General features: G+C 37.3%; 1 protein-coding gene across 1 annotated transcript in view; it reads right to left on the reverse strand.

The window, feature by feature from the left end:
* The window catches only part of CSMD3 (CUB and Sushi multiple domains 3), a 767,625-nt gene that overhangs the window by 23,448 nt on the left and 729,704 nt on the right, over positions 1 to 14,473 (reverse strand). Inside the window, exons 62-65 of the mRNA XM_052787755.1 lie at positions 12,411 to 12,584; positions 12,079 to 12,152; positions 3,268 to 3,379; positions 1,770 to 1,949 (exon numbers count right to left, since the gene is read on the reverse strand). Coding sequence (XP_052643715.1) covers positions 1,770 to 1,949; positions 3,268 to 3,379; positions 12,079 to 12,152; positions 12,411 to 12,584 — 540 coding nt within the window. The remainder of the gene's footprint in view (positions 1 to 1,769; positions 1,950 to 3,267; positions 3,380 to 12,078; positions 12,153 to 12,410; positions 12,585 to 14,473) is intronic.

Raw genomic sequence — 14,473 nt, forward strand, 5'->3', positions numbered from 1 at the left:
GCGGCTTGGTGAGCACTCCTGCCAGCTCCCTCAGTACCCGTGGGTGGATCCCATCCAGCCCCATAGACTTGTCCATGTCTAAGTGGTGTAGCAGGCTGCTAACCATTTCACCTTGGATTATGGGGGCTTCATTCTGCTCCCTGTCCCTGTCTTCCAGCTCAGGGGGCTGGATACCCCGAGAACGACTGGTCTTACAATTAAAGGCTGCAGCAAACAAAGCATTAAATACCTCAGCCTTTTCCTCATCCTTTGACAGTATGTTTCGCCCCCCGCATCCAATAAAGGATGGAGATTGTCCTTAGCCTTCCTTTTGTTGCTAATGTATTTATAGAAACATTTTTTATTGTCTTTTATGGCATTAGCCAGATTAAGTTCTAGGTGGGCTTTGTCCCTTCTAATTTTCCCCCTGCATAACCTCACAACATCCTTGTAGTGCTCCTGACTGGCCTGCCCCTTCTTCCAAAGGTCATAAACTCCTCTTTTTTTTTTCCTGAGTTCCAGACAAAGCTCTCTGTTCAGCCAGGCCAGTCTTCTTCCCTGCTGGCTCGTCTTTCAGCACAAGGGGACGGCCTGCTCCTGCGCCTTTAGGATTTCCTTTTTGAAGAATGTCCAGCCTTTCTTGACTCCTTTGCCCTTCATAGAATCATAGAATTGTTTTGGTTAGAAAAGACCTTTAAGATCATTGAGTTCAGGACTGCCTCCCAAAGGACTCCATCAACCAGGCTCCTAAACAGGCCAAAGTCTGCCCTCTGGCAGTCCAAGGTAGCAGTTCTGCTGACCCCCCTCCTTTCTTCTCCAATAATTGAAAACTATCATTTTGTGATCGCTGTGCTCAAGATGGCTTCCAACCATCACATCACCCACAAGTCCTTCTCTGTTCACAAACAACAGGTCCAGCGGGACGCCTTCCCTGGTTGGCTGACTCACCAGCTGTGTCAGGAAGTTATCTTCCACATACTCCAGGAACCTCCTGGACTGTTCCTCTCTGCTTTTTTGTGTTTCCAGCAGACATCTGGTAAGCTGAAGTTCCCCATGAGAACAAGAGCTAGTGATTGTGAGGCTTCTCCCAGCTGCTTATAGAATATTTCATCTGTGTCTTCATCCTAGTTGGGTGGTCTATAACAGACTCCCACCATGATATCTGCTTTGCTGGTCTTCCTCCTGATTCTTACCCAGAAACACTCAACCCTATCATTACTGTCATCAAGCTCTAGACAGTCAAAACACTCCCTAACATACAGGGCCACCCCACCGTCTCTACTTCCTTGCCTATCCCTTCTGAAGAGCTTATAGCCATCCATTGCAGCACTCCAGTTATGTGAGTCATCCCACCATGTTTCTGTGATGGCAACTATATCATAATAGTATTGCAAGTGTCATAGCTCTCTTGCAGCTGACACAATCTCTGTAAATAAAATTATCCTTATCTAAGTTAAGCAGGTTTGTGCAAAAACATCGAGATTCTTACTCCACTGAGCTTATGAGACTGTAGTCCACACCTGACTCAGAAGTCTAAAAGCAGGTGTAACCCAAGTATTTGGTCTCTAGAATTATATCTGGAATTGACACCTCTGAGCATGCAAATGAAAGACAAGTACATGAAACCATATGTCTCATTAAACACAACTGGCAAAGGATTAGAGTTATCCTCTTAGATGTTCTCCCTCCTAGTTCTCCTTGCCATTCTAGCTTATCTTATTAGACTCTAAGTAAAGAAAATCACTGAAATATGATAGAAGAGAGATGCAGCGGGAAACAGAAGAGCTTACCTTCACAAACTGGAACTTTCCCAGTCCATGTGCCATCAGACCTACAGGCTCTATGCTCTGATCCTCCTGCCAGGAAAAAGCCTGGCTGACAAGTGTAAATCAATGTATAACCAAGTGAGGGAAGATCCATTCCTGCAACGTTAGCATGAGTTGGTGTTTCTGGTTGTTTACAGCTGTGAGCTACAAAGAAAAGAGAAAATATCCTTCAGTCAAAATGGTGAAAATATTTTTAAAAAAATAATCTATACCCATTCTGACAGGTAATTAACAAAGAAAAAAGCATCAATAAAAGTGACATATTAATATATTTTTAATTCACATTAAAAATTACTATATAGTCTATAAATTACTGTCCCGAGCCTGTGAATACACTCTTAAAAGTGGACCTTTCAATTTCAAGGGACCAAGAACCAACTTAAATGCACTTGCACAACCAAAATTAATTGTCTGCATATGCGAACATAAACAACACACATCTTACCACAGTTTAAAGCAATCATGCTTGTGACTTACATGACTTATGATATCTGTGTAGCATTGAATAACAATAAATAAATGGGTCATTTGGAAAACACTATGAAAGGTCAAGGAGAAACTGTAGGTGAGGCAAGTTTTAAATATCAGGCAGAAAAATTAATTACCATTCCTAATCACATGCAAAGTGTCTTGTATCTTTAGCAACCACCAGAATCTGAGAGTTTAGCGTTATCTCAAAAACAGCATACCTCCAAAAGCAGAGCTCACTTTTCAACACACTGAGCTACTGATCTGCTGTTTGCTTAGGGGGAACGCTAGCACCACCTGAAACACTAGTGATGTTTTCTTCTGTGGATATGCTCTCCATACACTGAAGTGATTCTATAAGGTCAGACCTTATAAGGTGAGACTATTTCCAGAAAAATGCAGCTGCCTAGCTGAAAAACTAGGAAGATTAACCATGATGTTATACCTTCAGTAAATTAGCATTATTTACCGAAGTGAAAAAGATCTAAGAAATTAAATATTACTTCCTGTACCCAAGTAAGATTCTCTCCATTTCAGATTAAAAAATTTCCAGTTACAAACCTTTTTTTCTCCCTTCTTGAAATACCCTGACTCCTTAGTTGGGAAACAGTGTAAATTCTTTACTAGAACTGATTGTAACTATCTGCTCCAGTACAAGTTAGGGTTGTGCAGGGCTTTCCTACACGTCCTGTTCTTACCACCTCCTCTCTTCAAGGGGAGGGTTGCACCCTTTTAGATAGAAACTGACTATTTTCAGCATCTCTCTGAATGAAGACCTGTCTGTTATTCTCATTATTTTGTGTTGGTTTATTTAATTCTATAAGCTATTCTAGAAAAATTCACTCACAAAATCACACTTCTAGCTGCTGTAAGCTAGTAATGCAAACTTGTATTAAGTTAATAAAACTATATAAATTAACTTTATAACAACGTTACTGTAAATAGCCTAGATGATAAAGAAAATTGATAGATCAAAAACGTATCATTTACTTACGTATACATTCTGGCTGGATTCCACTCCATGTAAGATCAGGAAGGCAAGTTCGTGTTGTTGAGCCATGGAGAAGGTGTCCTTTTTTACACTGAAATTGAACAACATTTCCCACCTGTTGAAAAGTAGAAAACACAGTAATATTGTTATGAGGAAATATCAGTTGGGGGGGTGTCCAATTTTGATAGCAAACTCCTTCACATAATACAGGCTCAATAAATTGTGATGCTCTTCCTGTAGAAAGTAAATTAATTTCACAGAGCATTTTGATATGAAATAAAAATTTGCTTCATTCTCATTAAAATTACTCTCCACCCAAACTGAAATCCTCCATGGAAGAGAATCGCAACCTCATCTTCTGTGGTCTCTCTGGTGTGTTGCTTTGGGCCCAGAACAGTTGAGGCACTGTGAGTTTGGAAACCAAGCTTACTGTGGCTTCCTAGGTCTGGTCCAAGGAGGAGCCCATTAGGCAATCTTGCAGCAAACCAGGGAAGTCGCAGAGCTGAAATGGGTAATAGATTTTGCCGGACCTTTGCTGAACTAGACCCGCCTTTGTGGAATGCTGGATGAATTCACAAATTATAATGAGAAATATTTCATTAGAACACGCAAGGCCTGGTCAACAACACTCTCATGCTTCAGAAACTATTATGTTCCTATAATATTTTAATTTTGTTTTTTGATGAGAAGAGTTAAAAAAGAAACGTTCTTTATACTACACAGATAATAGAAACTGAAACGCAAGTAAATTACAATTTATAATAGCAATTCATCTGAGATCAGTTTTTAATTATTATTCCTATTATGGGTATGTGTTGCATAAAAAGGAAAATATATTTCTTTAGTCAATAACAGTTTCTGCACAAACTTAACATGGAATAACTTGTTCAGCATGTCCAGTCATGGTGACATTGATGAAAATGCAAATAATTCTCAGTTTCCACCAAAAGCAGGGAAATTAGATTACAAGCATATAATTCAGAGAGTAGTTTATTACATGCTGTGAGTGGTTATCTCAAATATTAAGGCACATAGATCACATCTACTTTTCTGCAGTGACCTTTATTAATTTATTTATCAACTCATGTTTAAACAAGAAGTTGAAAACTTTGAACTGTATGTGACAGCACATTTATGGTTCTGCTTTGGTTTTTTTTTTTTCATTATTTTGTTTAAATGTATAACACGATTCAAATTGATGCTCAAAGGCAAAATGTGGACTCTTTCACAATAGTTTAGTCTTGGGAAACAGCATTTCACTGCTACAAGTAGTCGTTTGAAACTTTATAGTACTATTCCATTTCAGCTCAAGCTTCTCATCAGAATGAAATTTAATAATAACCCATGAACTACAGATAGTAGCTCATCAACACAGTATGTGATTTAAAATTCATCTCCCTTTTTTTTTCCTCTTTACTGTGCTCACTGGACTATGTAATTACTTTTAAAAGATTTTGAAGAAAATACACTAAATCACTTTCACGATTAAGGGCAAAGTGGGAAAACACTAAAAGTTTTAGAAGTTGCACCAAATAGAAATAGAAGTACTTTTTTACACGGTAAAGAGCTTAGTTAAAACAACCACCACCAATATATTACTTTGCAACAAGTACTAGTCTTATGAAAGATTTGTTCATTTCAGTAATCTGCCTCTATCGAAGCAATCTTTATTCACAGCTATGGAAAGAACACCTGCCCTATTTAATCTTTAGCTATCAAGGAAGACAATACATCAACACTGCCTTTAAAACCAAGACTCTTTCACCCTTGCTCACACCAAAAAAAAACCATCCAAAACCAAACCTCAGCTTAACTGTTAACTGTAATTTCTTAATATAATCTGAATAGTAACTTAATTTTCTGTCCCCTTTATTCTTTCAAAGTTGACTCTATGATCTTCCTGAATACAAAGTATTTAAGAAAAAATATAATTGTTTTGCGATATGGAGTAGCTGGACATCATGGAATTCAATGAGTTAAAGAGGCCAATTTGCTACTTAGACATCTAATTCTAAACTGTAACTAATTTAAAAATTCAAACTCCAGTAGTCAATAACAACTCCAGAAGTAGCTACTGCATGGCTTTAACTGCTTAGTGACACTACCTCACTTTTTTTCAATTAACATTTAATGTGCTACATTCTCTTTTTTTTTTTAAAAAAAGTATCTTCTTTTCAGAGTTTGACAGTTCTCACAATGTGATTATCTTTTGTATATTAGCTCAACACCACTTAAATATGGGCAATACTGAATAAATAAGATAACTGCAATCTTGAAATTTTCACCTATTTTTTAGTAGGATGTTACCTAAAATAAATTTGTCATTGTACAGAATCTCTTTAGAGGAATAAAAAGTCAATAGATCAAAAAAATGAACTCAGTATATTCAGTAAAATTCAGTATATTGTAATTTTACTTGTCAAGAATGGCCTGAACAGAAAGTTCATACTTTGTGAGTTGAAAGGGCTGAAGAATTGTGTCCATAAAGTCTTTAGATTTACAGGACTCAATGGGTAACAGTGAAAAAAGGAAGGAGGTGTGTTTCTTCAGTTTTCTGTAACTTCTTTCTCTTCTTTAGCCACCTATTCATGACTTTGGATTAATTCTTTATGAACTGAGTCTTCTGCTGGACAGATACATTGAAGGAAAACTGTTCACCTGAAGAGCAGAACCAAGAAATGCATAGACATTTTTTCCACTGTCTGCCCATCTTCACTGTAGCTCTGCCTGCCTTACAGCTTCACTGAAACTTGGTTGCCTAAACATCAAACCAGTTTTTTAGTACTAGAAATATATCAGTGAGATAAGGAAATGGCTTAAGTTGCCAAGTAAGTGGAAAGGCTGAGTTGCTAGCATTCCACAATTTAGAAAAAAAAAACCAAACCAAAAAAACCCCCCAAAACCCTGCAGCAAACAAACAAAACCACTGTTGATATTGCAACCAGTTGTTGCAATACCAACTTTTCTATCCAAAACAGTAACTACTAGTGAAACTGTTTTCCTTATTTTCTCCAAAAAAATGGATGTCACCTGTATTATCCTTGTTAGGGAAACACAACCTTTACATACATAAGCCCCAAAAGTAGCATCAAAAATACAACAGTTGCCCAAATGATGAAGATGTTTTTAGAAGTGCTGCCATACTATTCAAGATAATGAATAAATAAATAGAGGAATGAGGCTCCCTGCTCCTATAAAAAAATCTTACAAGAAATATGTAATTATTAAAAATAATAATAATTTTAAAAAGTAATTTAAAAATTACTTTTTGGGAAGTCTATTTTGCACTATTGTTATTCCAGAAGCACGAGGTGGCGCTACACTACAGCCTTCTACAGTCTTAAAAAATCCCCTGTCGAGATGTTCTGATTTGTTCGAACTTTAGTTATACAGCTTGGCTAGGAGCACTAGTGGGGAGAGCTGGGGAAACAGCTGCAATATGTTTATTCACTGTACTCTCTGGTTTTAGGGAAGAACTGTTCTATGTGCAACAGTGTTTGCATCCAATACTGAAAAAAAAAGATTTCCTTGTATACTGCTTGATCATCTCAGTTCCATAGCTGCTTTTCCATAGTGTCAGTTATGGTTTGGATATTCCCAAAATTAACATCACTAACTTTTCCTTTTGCTAAGAACTGAAGACCATATATCTGCTATTCTCTAACGGGAGAAACAGAAATCTGAGAAGAAAATGCATAAATAACAACCTGCATCCATTTATAAAGAATATGATAGTACTCCAGACATATTTTTTCACCAAAAGATTAATATTATTATTAATAAAAAATTATGTTTATTATTTCTTATATTCCTTCTAAGAATAGAAGATATTTCTAACTTTCATGAGTTACACTACAATCAATATTTTCTTAGACTTCAGTTTACCAAAGAACATGAAGATACTCTAACAAGCTTCTCCATCCCCAACAATTCATGCCAAAGGATTGAGAGGCTAAGGGAATGTCAGTTATTTCTCTTCACTAACTTTTAGCATAATATTTTAAGTGAATGAAAACACATTAAGTCTTTGCCGTATCTGCAGTTTGGTAGCCCAGTAATACAGTATTGCCACTACTAGTGATAGGATACTGAGTTTGCAAGACCTCTGGGCAGAAGCTTGCCAGGCTTCCTTTGAAAGTGTCTTGAGCTGCCTGGAGTTTTGGTTTTGTTTTTTTTAAACTTGGTTTAGCTGTAACATCAAATTTTCTTGTGATCAGGTGGCTATGACAAATTTTTATGCCTTCCTTTGCCTTTGTATGGTACAACCACAGCTTTATATCCATATTAGTAACAAGAAGCTATTATGTGCAGAATGAGCTATTTACCACTAATGTGATATGGTATAGAGAAATACAGACCTGGCACTGAAATGATAGCAAAGGCCGTGAGAAATGGAGACACAGGATACTGTGAGGAAGACTACAGGTATGGGTATGATAAGAGATGTGACACAGGCTTGGCACTTGAAACCCCATTGCTGTGAACCACTCACCCATGGTCACTTAAAGAAATGCAGACCTGGACAGAATCAGGTTTCAGGGGTAAAAAAGAAAAAGTACCTAACATAGGTGAAATGCATCTTATAGAGGAGATTGAAATATAATGTGGAGCTACAGTGTGAATGGTGTAAAAGTGTGTTAGAAACATTAATTAACCCCAGGTGAATCAAGAATGACAGAGACCAAAAAAATAAAAAGAAGGAAAAAAGAAGTCAAAATCACATTCCTGCCATTGAAGCACTCCAGATTCTGACACTAACATCACCCACCAACACCAGGCTGAAGCCACAGACCTCAAGATCCTGAGAAGCAGAAGGAATCAGGAAAATTACATGGTGTCTGATAAGGCTTAAATTACATTTTCATTGATGCAGTGATGATGCCAACTGTGCTAATGGAGACAGCTATACTGGGGTAGTACAGCACTTCTCTTGGAATTTCATCCTACAATTTAATCAATACTAAAGTTTTTATAAGCATTACATTCAAAGGAGATTATTTGCAAGGTTGCTCCACATCTGCAGATGAAGTTTCATACAGCATTTCATAAAATAGAACCCAAGAGCTAGCACAGGGCTACCACTACTGTAATGGCTGTTTTCCTTTCTAAATTCAGACTGCCCTTTGGCTCCCTTCAGGCTTTAATGTAGGGGAAAACAGCTGAATTTCGACAAAAGCATATGTTGGAAAAGTATGAGAAGTAATAAATCTTGCATATATGACTGATTGGTCTAAGCAGTTCTAAACTCGTTCTTCAATTCAGTAGTATCTTGTGTTACAACAGCTTATGGTGAAAGTGCTGTAAGCAATTTTCCATGTTACTAGCAATATATTTGAAGAAATATTTCAAAACCACAGTTTCTTTCCAAGAAGCAATTTATTTTCCAGATTACGGATGAAGTCAGTATTCACTAAGTTCTAAAGACATTTTGTCTTCATTGTAACACACTGTTAAGGTAGATCTGTCAAATCAAAAATACTCAGATGAAAGGTAAACATCCTAGAAGTACATATTCATAACAATTAAAGCAGGTGATGCTACTCATTTACATGCCGTGCCTGATATCCAAGTAGCACTAAACTGGTATTTTGATGTTATTTGAACATATAAGAACCTGATCTGCTTCTGCCTGATGAATTCAATACTGAACAATAAAATCCATGCAAAATTCTGTTACCTCTTTATTACAAAGCTCCTATTTAACAGTTGAAACACCATTCAAATGTAAGGTGGTGATATTTGTGCTTTTGTTAGTGTAGGTTCCAAGAGGTCAGGTTTTGATACGCCTTTCAGTCAAGCCTGGAATTATGTTGTATATGACTGAACTTTTAATGCAATCAATGAGATAGGAAAACAGATAAACAAGAGTAGGGGAAACAACAAGAACAGCAGAACAGCCGTGGAAGTTCATGACTTGACATTAGTATTGTGAAAAGCAAGTGACAGTCAGTGATACAGGCAGGTAAAAGAGGGGGTATTCTCATTTACTGAAAAGCACTTAGAACAGGACTCCTCATATGAAGACTTGAATTCTACTGTCAAGCTACAGCTTGATTTTTTTTACGAGACAGAGACATAAATTTAAGACTTAACAATTAAGTCACTGAAGTGACCCTTTTTAAGAGAGTTTAAAAAAAAACAAACCAAAACCAAATCACAACCCCCCCCCAAAACAAAAAAACACCAAATCCCCAAATGAAAAAAAAAAACCACCCTGCATTAGAGTCAGAAAACCATCTTAAATATTCAACAGTAACAACTCCTTATTATGAATTTGCCAACTACAAAACATTTTGCTTAATTTTGCATAAGCTCTTTTGGTCTATTGTTTAAAATGGTAGACAACAGATCTATCAGACAAAAGAAAATCAAAGCCATCTCATATTCAGTATTTTCATAGAATTTAGAATTATTCTTTACCTTTCTGCTATGGATGGAAGCAAAATTCATTATTATTCCATTCATACCAGAAGTTAATTATAGCATAATATAAATTCATTTATAATGTGTTTGCTGTTTAAATGAGTCATAACATTATTGAATATATAGTAATGTAATATTTCTTTCCAGGTTCTACAGACAGTAACTTGTCTAGAACTGATCGTTTTCACTGTCGTTTCCATCCAATAAAGAGCTAAACGCAGTTTCATCTGTACAAATGATACTCCTACCCTGTTCTGTATTAACTAAGCAATCATATTTAGAGTAACCAGAAATTGCATGCAGACTTTTAGTTACTATATAAAACCAAATTCACTACATGAGCGTGAGGATAAGCTGCTGGCTAGGTAGGAAGACTATAGCTCATCCAGTTTAAATCTGCTAGGCACTAACCTTACAACTATAAATTCTGCCAGCAACTACACTTCTTTTAGAAATTATTTATCAGTTGACATTTTGCCTGGTATTTTGACAGTTCCATGCCAGCTGTGAGTGATGCTTTCATTCACAACTACAACTACACCACAAATGAGAAAGTCTGCATTAGCTTCTTCAGTCATAGAAATCTCATTAATATGCCAGACAAACTGTGACAATAAGATTGTAGAAAATGGTCATTGCAATGATTCATTTCTTACACACTTGAATAAAGAGTTGTCCTCTAGCATAATATTGTATTATACCCAAAGGAAGTTAGCCCAAGGACTGCCCCTGCATATTCTATCTTGGCACAAAACAGCACTCCATTCCGTGGAGAATACTGAGACAATTATATTACCACTCACATATGATTGTGATCTAGCACAATCCGAAAACCCAAAGATAGCTGAAACGATCACTAAGCAGGAGGAGTACTGCATGAAGGCCACCAAATCGACTAACCAAAGAAATTTTTGGCCATGAAACTTTGAAAAGTCTTTAGCTTTGCTTTTAAAAACTAATTTCATGTTGTAAATCTGTTAAAATCTCAGTCAGCCTTTTCTTGCATTTCTGGCAATCTGCAGTTTTTATTTAAATCCTGCTACTAGACAGGCACCACATACAACCTGGGAGCTGCTACCTTCTGCCTAGTCCTTTTCACATGTCTGGAGCTTTCAGCCCTGACACCAAACACAGAGGTAGCAGGATAGTTTAGAGTCTCTCTTAGTTTGTTTGCAGCTGCCTTATCAGATTCCTAGCAAATTATACAGCACATTTTTGCATCTGTACACCATTCACACCATTCACCCATGAAAATGTCTCACTCACGTCATTGTTTTGTGTGACTCAGAAAATCAGAAATTCAGAAGTGTTTTCAGTTTCACCATTCTGTTTCCAACAGAAGCATATGCAAACACCATTTGCCACAACACACCCTGGTAGAAAAGGCTGCCAACAGCCTGCTGGACTGCATCAGGCAGAGCATTGCCAGGGAGGTGATTCTTCCCCTCTGCTCAGCACTGGTGACACACAAGTGGGTGCTGGGTCCAGTGCTGGGCTCCCCAGTGCAAGAGAGACAGGGACATACTGCATTGTGTCTAGTCATGGGCCACAAAGCTGATTAAGGGACTGGAGCATCTGGAATACAAGGAGTGGCTGAAAGAGCTGGGATTGTCTAGCCTGCAAAAGAAATGGCTCAAGGGGAATCTTATCAGTGTGTATTAAAATTTACTGGAGGCAGGAAAGGCAACAGAGACAGACTTTTTTTCAGTGGTGCCCAGTGACAGGACAAGAGGAAATAGGCACAAATTGAAACATAGGAAATTCTCTTTAAAAATAAGAAAAAGCATTTTTACTGTAAGGCTGATTAACTTGGAACAGGTTGCCCAGAGAGGCTGTGGAGTCTCCATCCCTGGAAATATTCAAAACCACCTGCACACAGCCTTGATCGACCTGCTCTAGCTGACCCTGCTTTGAGAAGGGGCATTGCACTAGAAGCTCTCACAGGCACCTGCCAGCCTCCATGACTCTCTGATTCATTTGTGGTCACATAATTTCCAAATGTAACAGAATTGCTCTCAGGAAAAAAAAAATCCACTGTTTTTTAGAGTTTGTCTACACTAGCAGTTTGGCACACAGTATACACACTTTTAAGGAGAAAAAGCCTACTTGATAAACAGTAGGGAGCACTTATCTATTGGTGGGAAGATACTGAATTCCTTCAAAGTGAAACCAAGCAAAACTTGATCACCAGCATTTCACGTAGCACACTGCTAACAGGGACGGAAGGTCAGCGTAATCCAACAGCTAGAAATAAGGAAACACAGCAACACTCCAGCAACCAGCTCTTACAAGGCATGAGCAGTTTCTGGACCTCTAATCAGAAGTTTCTAGACTCTAAGGTAGTATAAAAATAATTTAATATGCAAGTTAATAAAAAATAGTATACTCTACCTGATAGCCAAATGTGTTGTTCTGTGACCCATGCCTTGGGACTCCTGGATTTTCACATGCTGTGCGAGTAGGTTCTTATAAAAAAAATTACAATAAATTAAAGACAAAACAAATTACAGTATTTTAATGAAATACATGAATGTATCACAAAATTAAGCTTGTTCAACAACATGCAATAAGCCAATGAGAGAAACAAAAATAAAGTGACTTGATTCTTGGAGAGTATAGAATAACACCAGGATAATTCAAAATAGCTGAAAACTCCTAGATTGACTTAGCAGGAAAAGGAATAATAAGAATTTCAAGAAATTTCAATATGGGTGTAACCTTACCTATACATCGAGGGGAAGAACCACTCCATGTGCCATCTGCTTGGCAAATCCTGGTGCTGGAGCCAACCAAAATAAAAGGAGGATTGCAGCTGAAAGACACTTCTGACTGATAGATGAAGCTTTTGCCCTCTCTCTTCCCTTGAGCAGGTACTCCAGGGTCACCACAAAACTTTGCTGTGAGAAAAGACATAGAAATGGAATGTGTCATTTATTAAAATACACAAAAATAACACTTACCTGAAGTCAGTCAAGCAAACTTTGTATTTATTTTATTAAACACAGGTCAAATACATAAACATTTAATAGGAATTCAGAGAGAGACTAGATAGCCAATCTTTAGTCTGCTTCAGTTTGCAGTAGTTTTGCTAGCTGTTCAAAATGCCTACATAGTAGGCTTGGTCAGTAGCTTGAAACTGACACTCAAGGTTACACAACTTAGTTTATGAAGGCCCAAATATCCACAATTCACCTCCACCCCAAACCACATCAATCTGCAAATCTTCCGATAGAGAGCAATCAGAGAGTGTACCAAACCTTCATGTCAATCTCCCATCTTCTCCTGCTTTCTGCCACCTACCCAGTGCTCAACATTTTTGTATGATTAAAGGATTTGTCAGACAGATTTTAGGAATCATAAATTCTTACTTCCTCATCCTTCACTGAAAGACAAGATTTGGTATGTAGGGAAGTACAACACTTGAAAGTTAGTACAGCTAACAAAATAACCCCCCACATAGTAAAGAAATTTCAGCAGCAATCTAAAAGTCAAACACTAATAAACTGTCATTAGGTGGGATAAATTTGACTGATAAGAACATATTCTTAAATTGATCTTTTTACTTTAAACCTATCACCTAAAGATTCCTTATGTCTATAGCACAGCATAACTAAGTAAATGAACTGCTGGCAAATTTACTGGCTGCCTTCTGCAGTATAAAGTACTGATTATTGTCAGAAGCTGGATTTTGAATAATTGATTCAGAAAATGCAATCGGCAATGGTAAACCCTGTGCCATCAGACTATATTATTCCCTGATGCACCATGAATTCCAATATTGTAGAGCGTAATTTCACATCAATCAGAAAATGCTGTAATACACACAAAAAAATAAAACACTAACCCGGATGTGTGCAATGACATATTTCTAAAAACACATGTTGTACAGACAGTGGAATTTCCTGCTCCATCTTTCTCTTCTACAAACAAAATTCAAATTAAAATTACATCTTTTAAACAACCACCTTCAGAATACATTTCTAATATCTCTTTGTCATCTATGCCTTAAGCTTTCCAAAGGATCTGCTCACATGAAATGCTCCTGCCCTCTACCTCTTACTGCAGACACTGACTGTATGGGAAATCCATGCACACTCACATTGAAGAAAAAGGGCTTAATCTATAACATACCAGAAATGTATACAATTTCATGGCTTTAAGTGAAATGGGACTGTCTGCAGAATTATAGGCCAAATCCTGTAAAATCCTGATCTATGAATTGGGGCTAGTGCCACACAGTGAACCTCATTGTGTGATTGACAGATCATGGTTGTAATTTATGTTTTCATCAGAAAATTCTGTGGAAGTCTTAATTTGAAAATTCATGAAACACTTACAGATTTTTAACAGAGAGGCTTGAAATTGTCTCCTGAACAGTTCTTTGTACCAACAAAGTAGCAACCACTCCCAAGAAAAAAAAATCCTCACAATAAAAAATGTTTTTTTGGTAAGTTTATTAATTTTTTGTAAATCTAAGTAAACTCCGCCACAGTTGCCAGTCAACTTTACCCAATCATTGACTAGCTACTGAACATCTGCCTTCTATATAGGTAACCATGGAAACCAGGCACCATGGTAAAACATGGCAGTTTTCCTCTGATATTGGAACAGGGGACAACACAACAAACTAAAGTTGCAACAAACTGGAAGATCTGTGAGTGCTCCCACTCCCAGTGGAAATATTTTCCTAAGGACTCTGAGAGCCTTTAATAGAGACAGGGCCGTGGAGCTCCGGCGCTGAGGGTGTGAGGCTAGTCTCATTCTTCAAAGACATTTAATTGATTAA

The sequence above is a fragment of the Harpia harpyja genome, chromosome 5 (assembly GCF_026419915.1).
Source record: "Harpia harpyja isolate bHarHar1 chromosome 5, bHarHar1 primary haplotype, whole genome shotgun sequence".
Taxonomy (NCBI): domain Eukaryota; kingdom Metazoa; phylum Chordata; class Aves; order Accipitriformes; family Accipitridae; genus Harpia; species Harpia harpyja.